The 12,251-nt window shown below is 50.7% G+C and overlaps 1 protein-coding gene across 3 annotated transcripts in view; it reads left to right on the top strand.

Annotated features, from left to right (window-relative positions):
- The window catches only part of FBF1 (Fas binding factor 1), a 596,028-nt gene that overhangs the window by 423,445 nt on the left and 160,332 nt on the right, over positions 1-12,251 (top strand). For all 3 annotated transcript variants that reach the window (XM_078654557.1, XM_078654558.1, XM_078654559.1), the window contains one exon: positions 5,801-5,919. In XM_078654557.1, coding sequence (XP_078510683.1) covers positions 5,801-5,919 — 119 coding nt within the window. The remainder of the gene's footprint in view (positions 1-5,800; positions 5,920-12,251) is intronic.

Below are 12,251 nucleotides of genomic sequence, written 5' to 3'. Positions count from 1 at the left end.
CTCTTGCTTGTCAGTGTGATTCTGAGCAGGACTGGGTGGACAATTTGGAGGAGGCCGGGGGCCTCGAAGTCTCCTCTGATCCGGGGTTTCGCTCTCCCCTGCCCACGATGGAGGAAGGTGCCTCGTATACGGCGGTGCTTCGTCAGGCAGCGGCGGTCCTTACCCTCGATCTCCCCGCGGTGACCCTTAAGACTAATCTCCTCACTGAGGTGCTCCAGTCAGCTTCCACCTCGTCAGAGCTACTGCTGCCCTTTAACGATACCATCACTGAAATCTTGTTGGGCACTTGGTCGCGGCCAGCCACAGGGGCTCCTGTGGATAGAAAATGTCGCCAGGCGTCATCGCCCGGCGCCGGGTGACTCTGCCTTTCTGACTACTCATCCCACACTGGAGAGTTTAGTCATTCAAGCCTCTACGTCCCTGAGTGCTTTTCCCCTCGGCTCGCTGGATAAGGACTCTAAGAAGTTGGAACAGTTTGGTAAGTGTTTGTTCTCATCCGCCAGCCTGGGGCTGCAGTTCGTGAACACTGCGTGCCTTTTGGGACGCTATTCCCACGCGGTGTGGGATACCGTTGCTGAGGTGTTGCCTCAGTGCCCGGAGGAGGTCCAGACTGTGCTGTCTCAGGCTGTTGCTGAGGGTAAGGATGCAGCTATGTTCACCATTCGTTGCGGCCTGGACACCGCACTCTCCCTTGGTAGGGCAATCTCCACGACCATCGCGCTTTCTTCGCCACGCCTGGTTGAGGTCCACCGGGTTTTCCCTGGACGTCCAGAGCTCGCTCATCGACGTGCCTTTTGACGGCACTCACCTGTTTGGTGATAAGGCCGACACTGCACTGGAGCGTTTTAAGGACTCTCGAGCTACCGCCAAGTCCTTGGGCCATTCCACCACGTGCCCGGCCACGTCTACCTTTCATTCCTTTCGTGGCCATGGCAGAGGCGCCCCTTCATTCAGCCAAAAGCCTGAGCAGAACCAAACTCAGCTTGGGTGTGAAGAAAGCCGGGGTGGCTCCGGGGGCCCGCATGAGAGTCAGTCCACCTCCGCCCCGCGACATCAACCTCGAAGCCTTCCTAGTCTGAGCTTGAGGTCGCATCCCACGCCGGTGGTTGGCAGGATTCGTCATCACCTTCTCCATTGGCGTTCTGTCACTTCCGACAAGTGGGTGCTGCAGCTCGTTAGGAGGAGTTACTCCCTCCCCTTTGAGTCTATCCCCCGGCCATGCCACCTCGATCCCACTGCATGTCGGGGGATCACTTTGCGCTTCTCCAGCAGGAAGTTATGGCCCTCTTGGCCAAGGGGGCCATCAAGCGCCTTCCTGGGCCGGAAGTAGGATGTGGTTGTTATTCCCACTACTTTCTGGCCCCTAAGAAGGACAAAGGGGGCTTACGCCCCATCTTGGCCCTCAGGGACGTCAATTGCTTACTCTGGAAGGAGAAGTTCAAGATGTTGACTGGCTCAGGTCTTGACTGCCCTCGACCCTGGAGACTGGATGGTAGCGTTGGACTTGCAGGACGCATATTTTCACACCCCCATCCTGCCAGCCCACTGGCGTTACCTGCGGTTCGGAGGTCAGGAGCATTTTCAGTTTGCCCTGCTCCCCTTCGGCCTTACCAGCGCCCCTCGGGTGTTCACGAAAGTAATGGCGATGGTCGCAGCTCACCTGCGCAGGTCACGGGTGTCAGTCTTTCCCTGCCTCAACGACTGGTTGTTGAAGGCGGGCTCGCCCCAGGCAGTCGTCACCCACCTCTAGACTACAGCCGACCTCCTGCACTTGCTGGGGTTCTCCATCAATGAGCGAAGTCTCACCTGAGTCCCTCTCAGAAGCTCCCTTTCATCGGAGCGGTTCTGGATTCGACGCAGTTTTGGGTTTATCCCTCTGAGCAGCGATTCCGGGACATGCAGGCTATGATTCCGATCTTTCAGCCTCTGTCCCGGGTTTCAGTCAGGATGACGCTCCGGCTCTTGGGCCTGATGGCGTCCTGCATCCTGCTGGTGCAACATGCCAGATTGCACATGCGGGCTCTGCATCAGGGCAACCTGTCCGATCACGTCCAGATCTCGGAGGGCACTACACGCCCCTTGCAGTGGTGGCTCATGAATCGCGATTGGGTCAGTGGCAGATCCCTCTTCCTTCCCCAACTGGAGCACACAGTGGTGACGGATACGTCCCTCCTGGGATGGGGAGGCCACTTGGGAAAGGCGGAGATCAGAGGCCTCTGGTCTCGGGCGGAGTCCTAGCTTCATTTCAACCTTTTGGAGCTTTGGGCGATCCAACTTGCACTGAAAGCATTCCTACCCTCTGTTCGGGGAAGTGTAGTGCAGGTGTTCACTGACAACACCACCGCCATGTGGTATTGCAACAAACAGGGCGGGGTGGGGTTCTGGACCCTATGTCAGGAGGCTCAACGCCTCTGGACGTGGCTGGAACATCAAAGCATTACCTTGGTGGTTCAACACCTGTCAGGTTCTCTGAACGCCAGGGCGAACAAACTCAGCCCTGGGTGCATGTTGGATCACGAATGGTGTCTGAACTCGGACGTGGCGCAAGGTCTCTTTCTGCAGTGGGGAGAGCCTTGGTTAGATCTATTCGCAACCGAAGAGAACGAGCAATGCCATCAGTTCTGCGCGTTGGAATTTCCAAGGCGGCACTCTCTGGGCAACGCTTTTCGTCACGAGTGGAGTTGCAGTCTGTTGTACGCCTTTCCACCTATACCACTTTTGTTCCTTCTTTCTTTGGCCCAGCAGGCCTCTGCTCTGAGCACTATCAAAGGTTATCTTTCGGCCCTTTCAGCCTTTCTACGGCTTCCTGATCAGCCTTCTGTTTTTAAGTCCCCGGTTGTTAACTGTTTTCTGAAAGGCATTACGCACACGTTCCCTCCAGTGCGTTCATCATGCCTCAATGGGACTTAAACATTGTCTTGACTTTTCTGATGTGCGCTTCCTTCGAGCCCCTTCATAATTCTCCTTTGCGTCTTCTCACCTTGAAGACTGCTTTCCTGGTTGCTATCACCTCTGCCAGAAGAGTGAGTGAGCTCCAGGCTCTTTCATCTAAACTTCCTTTCCTTTCTATTCATCCGGACAAGGTGGTTCTGAGGACCCGTCCTTCTTTCTTGCCAAAGGTTGTCACGCCCTTCCACATCGAGCAGACCATCACTTTGCCAACCTTCTTTCAGCCTCTGCATCCTTCCAGAGAGGAAGAGAGGCTCCACCGTCTGGACCCAAAACGTGCGCTCTCCTTCAACCTGAGCCGCACACAACAGTTCCGGGTGATTGACCAGCTCTTTGTTGGCTAAGTGGGCGCCAAAAAAGGTCGGGCTGTGCACAAATGGACCATCTCTCAGTGGGTTGTTCTCTGCATCATCTCTGCATCAAGGCCTGTTACTCGTTGGCCAAGAAGGAGCCTCCTGTGGGACTGTGTGCCCCTTCCACCAGGGCAACTGCAGCCACTACTGCCTTGCGACGCTGCGTTCCCTTGCAGGACATTTGTCAGGCAGCTACGTGGGCCTCGCTGCACACGTTTACCAAGCATTACTGCCTTGACAGTCAAGTCCGGAGAGACGGCTTCTTTGGCCGTTCTGTTCTCCGTGACTTTCTGGTGTAATCTTATTCGCGGACCCACCACCGGGTTGGTATTGCTGGGTTATCTATTCTAAGGTAAGGAATCTATCACTAACGTGTCTCTTTCAGATGCACAAGTTACTACTTGTGTAAAGATATATCTGTAAGAGACATTAGTTAGTGATAGATTCCTTACCGCCCAACTCATCCTCCCCGTTCTGCGCACTGATTACTAGGGTTGAGGACATCCCTTTCAGGGCCCTAGTTTCATGGCACCAGTAGTCGATGTCTTGCATGGCTCTGCGTTCCTGGCGCGGAAAGTCATGCACAAGAACTGACGTCAGCATGCATGGCTGGCGCCTAAGTAGTCTCTGTGACATCATCTCGGCGCATACGACACCAGCGACGGACGCGGAGCCGCACGACTCCACCTACTGATGCGCAGGGGTACTGCTAGCAAAACTTTCCGGATCCAGTCTGAAGCCTGGGGATATTCTAAGGTAGGGAATCTATCACTAACTAATGTCTCTTACAGATATATCGTTTCACTTGTGCATCTATCTCTTAGTCTAAATATATTTTATGTATATGCCCCGTAGAGCACAGCTAATGCATTTCATAAAATGCAGGCATTGGAACTGTCTCCTGCTTAAGGCAGCAGGTCTACCTCCCATGTACCAGGCATCAGGCTGTTTCCTGCTTAAGGCAGCAGGTCTGCTTAAGGCATCAGGTCTGTCTCCCATGTACCAGGCATCAGGCTGTCTCCTGCTTAAGGCATCAGGTCTGTCTCCCTTGTACCAGGCATCAGGCTGTCTCCTGCTTAAGGCATCAGGTCTGTCTCCCATGTACCAGGCATCATGCTGTCTCCTGCTTAAGGCATCAGGTCTGTCTCCCATGTACCAGGGATCAGTCCCTCTCCTGTTTAAGGCATCAGGTCTATCTCCCATGTTGCACACAGCAGACATTTGGATTCCTTAGGCTGCATATTGCTCTACCTTGGGGTAAATAGACACGCAGACTATAACTTTAGACAGCAAAGCAATGTATTGATGGACAAAGAATACACATCCAGACCTGACACTGTAGAGCTACTCTTTGGTTACACACATCATTCAAGTGCTACCTGTAAACAGTAGTGCTATACTACAAGCTGCATAGATTTGTAGGCATTCATTGTTTTGACAACAAAGCTATATCCTTGGCTTCAGAAATCCTACAGATTCAGGACTAACAGCAGAGTAATCCCTCATGTACCCTACAAAGCACAGCTAATGCTCAGGTTATACATACTTTACATGATTTTGCTCTAATCAGCAAAGCTATTCCATAGGTTAGACAAAACCTACAAGTTCATCACTGAAATAAGAGAACTCTCTCCCACCAACACGGAATGTACAGGTTTACACCACAGTTAGAAAGCTGCCCTTCAAATGGCATAGGCTCAATCCACTGAAAGCTGAGCTATTTTATGGACTCAGTCCGCGCCTGCAGATATGTTTCTCAGGATAACGTGTCTGAAATCTAGGGCCTTAGGATCAGTGCAACCTCCACAATTTATTGAATGTTTCATAGATCATACATGGGAGATGCCCGGGATCACATCAAGTATTAAGACAGGAGCTGGGTCCTCTTATTTGAAACTAAGCCTATTGCTGCTATCCTGCTGTCCACCCCGTCCTGCTTGCGCTCAGAGGGATGTGTTCTATAAAGATGAGTCCTGCCCATACTTCATTACTGTTGTGCCTTTATAGACAAACTCTCCTCCCTTAGCCAGTCTCTTTTTTTTTTTATTGTTCTCTCTCATCCACTCATTTATTTTCTTTCTTTTCCACAAATTAATTAACCATCTCTCTCATTAATTGTGTCTCTCTCTAATCCCAAAACTATGCTATAAAGGGGAAAGGAAATTTCTTTCCAGTTGTACCCTCCACTCCAAAGTATGTTTTGCTTCATAGGGCTGAGGGGGCTGTGACTTAAGATTATTTAAATATTTTGAAAATATATAGCGTATTGACATTTTATAGTTTAATTCCAAGTTCAACAAACTACTTGAACTCTTCTTTCTTCTGATAAGCAGAGATTCTCAAGCCGACGTATCTCCTCCTGTGTCCATGTAGAAATACGTATTACATACCCCTGCACAAGAGAGTGACAGTTATAAACTTTAATTTTCTGATAAGAGTTAGCAGAGAGGTAGTCTACTTCATCAGAGCAGCAGAGGGATTTTATTTTTCTTTCTCAGTCCTGCAGGAGAGGTTAACCAGGCAGCAGAGGGACATGGAAGAGGAAAGAAGCAGGCTGCATGAAGTGATCACAAAGATGGAAACCAGACTGAGTGAGCAGGCACGACTTCTGGAACAGGTGGGCAGTCATAGAAAAACCAACCCAGAGTGAATGACAAGGGTTTTGACCCTGGAGACAATCTACCTGTGGAAACAGTGTTTTCTCCTGATAAGTCTCTTTCAGGACCTAGGTCACTGAACTAAGGTGTAAATGAACATTTATGTTCTTTTGAAATGTATTACACACAATCTCTGTGCTTAACGTATCTTTAAGAGACTTCTAGCTGCAGATTTCTTACTTTTGAATTTCCCCAAGCGTCAGACTGGATCCGGTAGATTTTTTGTGAGCAGTAATCCTGCGCACTAGTAGGTGGCGTTGTTTCGCTCCACATGTCGTTCGTGCCTATCTAGGTGCCACCTAGGTGCGCTGACGTCAGTTCTTTTTTCTTTACGTGCCAGGCAGCATTGATCGGGTGAAGAGCTATGCCTCAGTCACTGACTGGATTTCTTCGACATTTTGTAGAGTGTTTTCTTATGTTTTTCTTCCTGGTGTGTAGGGTGTCAGCTAGGAAGACGGGATTCAAGCCCTGCCGAGCCTGTCATCGGCGATGTCAGTGATGGTCCCACACCATGTCTGCCTGTGGTGTTTGGAGCGGGGCCATGACCCGAAGTCTTGCTCTGATTGCCACGTCATAAATCCTAAGGCCTTGTGGAGCGATCCCTCAAGCTCATGGCAGCCCAGCATGTAACTGTGCATAAATCGAGGTCCCAGTTGAGAGAAAGGTCTCAGGTGCAGAGTCTGAGGTCATAGTCATACCCTGAAACCGGTTCCAAGAATGCTTGTTCCTGGTCCAGGTAGGGCCTGGCCTCGCAATTTGGGCTGGACTGTTCCCATGGGATGGATTAAGGGCCCAATCTCTATACTGGGGTGAATGATTGACATTGTTCAGCATTCAGTCCATCAATTGTTTTTTTGTATTTATTACCCCGATTTGGATGGGCATGCCCAGGCGTGGGTCCTGTGCTCTCCTTGCCACTGGAGTCAAGCTAGCCTGATTGATGAGGGGTGATACCCTGAAACTGGTCACAGGATGTTTGTTTCCAGTCCAGGTAGGACCTAGCCTGGCAGTTCAGGCTGGACTGTTCCCATGGGGAGCTGGGTCAAGACTGATTTGCATATGGCTATGTTTAAACAGGAGTGGCATGGGGAGCAAAAAAAAGGATTGATTTAGGCCCAGATGTCTGTACAGAGGTGAATGTTTGACATTTTCAGCATTCAGTTAATCAATTGTTCTCTTTGCCTTTACCACCATGGGCATCAAGTTGGTGGCAGAATTCTCTGCCCCACTGACCTGTCCATTACATCAGACAGGTGGGTTTTGCAAATCATCCGAAGGGGCTACTCCCATACGCAACAACCCATGCCTCCATCTCACAACCAGCTGACGGAGGATCATCTGTCCCTTCTCTGAGAGGAGATCCTGCCTCTCTTGGCCTAGGGAGCCGTAGAGAGGGTTCTGGTGCCAGAAGTAAGCTGTGGTTGCTGTTCCCGCTACTTTCTGGTTCCCAAAAAGGACAAAGGCCTTTGTCCTGGTCTAGATCTGCAGGCCCTTAATGTCTTCCTCAAAAAGTAGAAATTCTAAATGCTCACGTTGGCTGTGGTCTTGTCTACCGTGGACCCAGGAGACTGGATGGTAGCATTGGACTTGCAGGACGTCTACTTCCACATTCCCGTCCTGCCTGCCCACTGGCGCTATCTGCAGTGTATGGTAGGCCACGAGCACTTTCAGTTCACTGTGCTCCCTTTTGGCCTTACCAATCACGCTCTCGTGTTCACCAATTTGATGGCCTTGGTTTCAGCTCATCTGCCAAGATCAGGGGTGCAATCTTCCCCTAGCTCGAAGACTGGCTGTTAAAGGCGGGCCCGCTGCTGGCTGTTACCTCCCACCTCCAGACTACAGCGAACCTCTTGCACTTACTGGGGTTCACTATAAACAAACCAAAGTCCCACCTGACTCCCTCTCAGACACTATTGATTCCCTTTCTGCCCCCTTTCTGAAGTCTTCCTCTTCACTCTTTCCCTTGCCCAGCAGGGCTGTGCTTTGGGCACTCTTAAGGGCTATCACTCTGCTCTTTCAGCGTTTTAGCAGCTTCCTGAGCGATTCTCTTTGTATAAGTCCTCTAATGTACATAGATTACAAAAACGGTCTTGTCACTCTATTCCCTCCTTCACCATTTATTATTCCTCAGTGGGACCCTCGTCTGCTTTTAACTTTTTTAATGTGTGTTCATTTTGAGCCTCTCCATAATTTTCCCCTCAGGCTTTTGACATTCAAAATTGCCTTCCTTGTGGCGATTACATCAACATGTACAGTAAGTGAGCTGTAGGCCTTGTCTTCCTGACCTCTCAGTCTATCCTGACAAATTGGTGCTTCGCACAAGCCCCTCCTTTATTCCGAAAGTGGTCACCCCATTTTATGTAGGCCAATTGTGAGAAGGTGGCTCCATATACACTGGACAATAAGGCAGTACAGTGTGTATAGTGTCCACAAACCCCAAAGGTTTAACAGAGGTTAAAGTCAGAACTGACCTTACTCTCCAAAGTGGTAGCTTGGCCGAGCAGTAAGGCAGTACCAGAGGACAGTGTAAAGCATTTGTTGTACACACTCAGTCAGCAAAAGGTTTCACACACTCAAGAACTGAACTCTAGGCCAATTGTTATTATATCCTTAGATATAGTTGTTTTATTTTTAGAACCAACAGTTATAAAAATATACTTTTCGAGATACAAGTACTCTCAGGTAAATACTTTGCAGAGGAGCAATAGGTTTGTACACACAATAATCACAGGTTAGCTAATAGCAATGCAGTTCTGACACACACTCTAGCATTGAGCTCAATGTGTTGATTACTTTATGGATTACTTTGGTAGTTCCAGGACTAGATCTTGGATTCAGTCCTGTGGTCTAAGCTAAAACCAGATTAGCAAAAACGTTTTAGTTACAGTGATGATTTTTCTTGAATATAAAGCTGTTTTAAAAGTTCACACTTAGAAACTTTTCGAGGTGATTCTCACAATGGTATTCAATGGGAGGAAATTCAGGTTATAGGTAAAGTACGATCGCCAGCACTGGGGGCGTAACTTAAAACAGGTAGGTAATTGCGTTTCAGTATGTCGTACGATCTTTAAAGAATATTTGCAGTTTTCAAAAGTAGACACTTAGAAGAAATTTCATAGAAAAGCAGACAATGGGTTCCTATGGAGAAAATACAGGTTACTAGTAACCCCGCTAGGGATTAATTTTGTGGTTCAGTACTGGGCTGAAATGTACAGTACTGGCTTCTCTCATGATCACAGGTGAGTATTTTCGAATTCAGACTTTGGCTGATTTTATAGGAATATTTTCAGTTTTCAAAACTTCACACTTAGAAAATTTTCGAGTCAAAAATGGGTCAATGTTAGCCAATGGCAGGTAAGTGAATTACTGGTTTCCAGCTGAGTACTTGGTTGGTGAAATTAGGGTTCCGGGCATAGACTCTGGGGTCCCCCAGGGTCAGGTGAGTACAGTTAATTCAGTCCCAGCGGCGGCCGGGTGCAGAGGTAGGTAGGCCCAATGTTATCAAATGAGGGAAAGGGGGCCTTCGGTTGGTGGCTGCCGGCTAGCAGGCCACGCGGCTCTGGCAGCTGGGCTCCTGATCACTTGCTCTGGGCAAGGGGGGAAGTAGGATAGGGCAAAGAGGTCTCAGCCAGCGGCACTCGGGCGGCTGGGTGCAGGGTGCTTTTGAGCCGTCGGGCGCTCAATGTTATCCAATGAGGATCTTGAAAAAGGCTCAAAGGCTGCAGGCTCGGGGACGGTGACTCTCCAGGGGCGACCAGCACTTCGAGAGATAAGTTGGGTTGTTGGAGCACAGGTAGGTACCCCAAAGGGAGGCACAGGGGGCTGTAGGGTGCAGGGGTGTCTTTGGGTGTCGGAAAAGCTTACCCTCGGCTGGTCGCGGTTGGGGTGGCCCCTGGTTCTGAGTCTGCAGGCGTCGGCTGGTTTGTCGAGGAGGGTCTTTGGGCACTGGACTTCGGGTCCCAGTCGCCGGGAGGACGTCCTTGTGGTCTTGGTTCGTGTTGGCCCGGCCCGGACTCGGCTGGTGCAGAGTGGGCTGGTCCGGAGCTTCCTGGTGGGCACCAGGTGGGTTGTTGCAGCAGAGCCTCTGCTGATGGGAGTCCCAATCGTCGAGAGGGTCAAGGCAGGCAGGTCCTCTGGGTGTCCCAAGGTTGCTGTCCGCGGAGGTCTTCTTCTTTTTGATCTTCTTTTTGATATCGGGATCTAAGGAAGGAAGGTTCAGGGAGCCCCTAAATACTGAATTTAAGGGTGTTACAGGTAGGGCAAGGGCAGGGACCAATGGGTCCCTGTCCTGGAGTGAGTGCACCCCCTAGCCTGCTCCTCTACTGTGGGAGGGGGGACAGGAGCCTAGCTGGGATTGGGCAGGACTCCCCATCTACTAGATGGCCGGGGTGGTGCTTAACCTCGCCTCCTCCACCTGAGGGGTGGAGTTGGCACAGGTTGGCACCCCCCCCCCCCCCTTCCTGACGTAGTTTTTGACGCCAGGGTTGGGGTAGGCCTGGTGGGGGGCTAGTTGCTGGGTATAGAGAAGCTCTCAGAGGCGGTATGCCTTTGAAGCTTCCCCCTGTCCATCCTGGGGGAGGAGGCATATCACCTCGCCCAGGATGTGCATTGTTGCAGGCCCAGGAGAGCGTGGGGCTCTCCTCCCCGGGGTCCAGCAACATGTCTGCTGTGTGGCAGCCTCTGCAGCCACTCAGCCCAGACGTGGATTTTAGGTTCAGGTTTTGGAAGGCATCTCTAAGATGCCCTCTCGTGCATTTTACATTAAATCCCACACTGACATCATTGCGGGTTTAATGTGCTGAGAAGTTTGGTACCAAACTTGTCAGTCTTCAGTGTAGCCATTATGGTGCTGTGGAGTTCGTAATGACGACCTCCCAGCACCATATACTCTTAAATGGCATCACTGCACTTACAGTGCCCAGGAATGGCCCTGGGTACTGTAGGGGCACAGGGCCCATGCCCCGGTGCCCTCACCTCTGGCATAGGGCACCCAGCTAGAGGCGTGACTGAAGTATGCCAGGGCAGTGGGTTCTGTGGGCATGGCACACAGGGATGTGTGCCATGTCGACTCTTGCTTTAGTTCTGTACTCAGGCACTCAGCCTGCAAAGGCAGTGTGTGGGTGCCAGGGTACAGGGTCCCTGAGGGTGGCACAATAAGTGCTGCAGCCCTCAGAGATCTTCTCTGGTCACCATGTCCTAGGTACCTAGGGTACCATTTACTAGGGGCTGACAGGTGGCCAGAGATGCCAATTGGGTGTTTTGTTTCAGCATAGCTTTTCTTTGTAGCGAAGGAACACAGGCCCTGGGTTCCTGGTTGGCAGGGACCCAGGGCACACTCAGTCAAAGTACATTAGCAGTTCAGAAAAAAAGTGGGGGCATACCAAGGCAAGAAAGATGGCACTTTCTCACACAAATCTATCAGCTTGCCTAACTTTTGTGCTCCTCCACATCCCTCTAAAGAAGAGGAGCAACCCCACCTTTGGACCCCAAAAGAGCTTTGTCATTCTACCTGGACCGCACGAGAGAATCCCAGGTGAGCGATCAACTCTTCGTGGGGTATGTTGGTGCGAAGAAAGGTCGGGCAATGCACCTCCAGATGGGTTGTGCTCTGCATCACAATCTGTTGTGCACTGGCCAAGAAGCAACCTCCTGAAGGCTTGCGACCTCATTCCACCAGACTGCAACCACTGTGTTAGCATGCAGGGTTCCAATCCTGGACATCTGCCTGGCAGGTATGAGGGCTTCCCTGCTCACATTCACCAAACATTGCTGTCTGGTCCGTAGGGATGGGCTCTTTGCCGTTTCGGTCCCGCAGGACTTTCTTGTGTGGGATTGCTCCGCAGATCCACTTCCAGGAATGGTATTGTCACTTCTGGCTTAGACGACACCGACGACACATGCGGAGCCGAAAGACGCCACCTACTGCTGTGCAGGGGTACTGCTCCACAGTCCCACTTCTGAGAATGGTATTGCATAGTTATCTATCAGGAGCGGCCCGTCCAGCTAAGAGTGGTTGGGCAGGGGGGCCAGGTTGTGGGGGGATTCAACAGATGACCATGAGGAATAATTAAATAAATAATTATTTTTTCTTCGTGGTCGTCTGTCGAAATCCCTCAGCCCCTACATCCCCATCACCCAGCCCAACCGCTCTTACCTGCACGGGCCGCGGCTGGTATCTATTCAAAGGTAAAAGGTTGGTGGCTAAAAGTCTCTCTCAGGTGAACAAGTTACTTACCTTTGGTAATGCTTTATCTGTTAGAGATTATATCTAGCCTCATATTCCTTCCCAACC

This window comes from Lissotriton helveticus, chromosome 7 (genome assembly GCF_964261635.1).
Source record: "Lissotriton helveticus chromosome 7, aLisHel1.1, whole genome shotgun sequence".
NCBI lineage: Eukaryota > Metazoa > Chordata > Amphibia > Caudata > Salamandridae > Lissotriton > Lissotriton helveticus.
The sequence above is the reverse complement of the archived record's forward strand: the minus strand, read 5'-3'. Positions and strand labels throughout refer to the sequence as shown.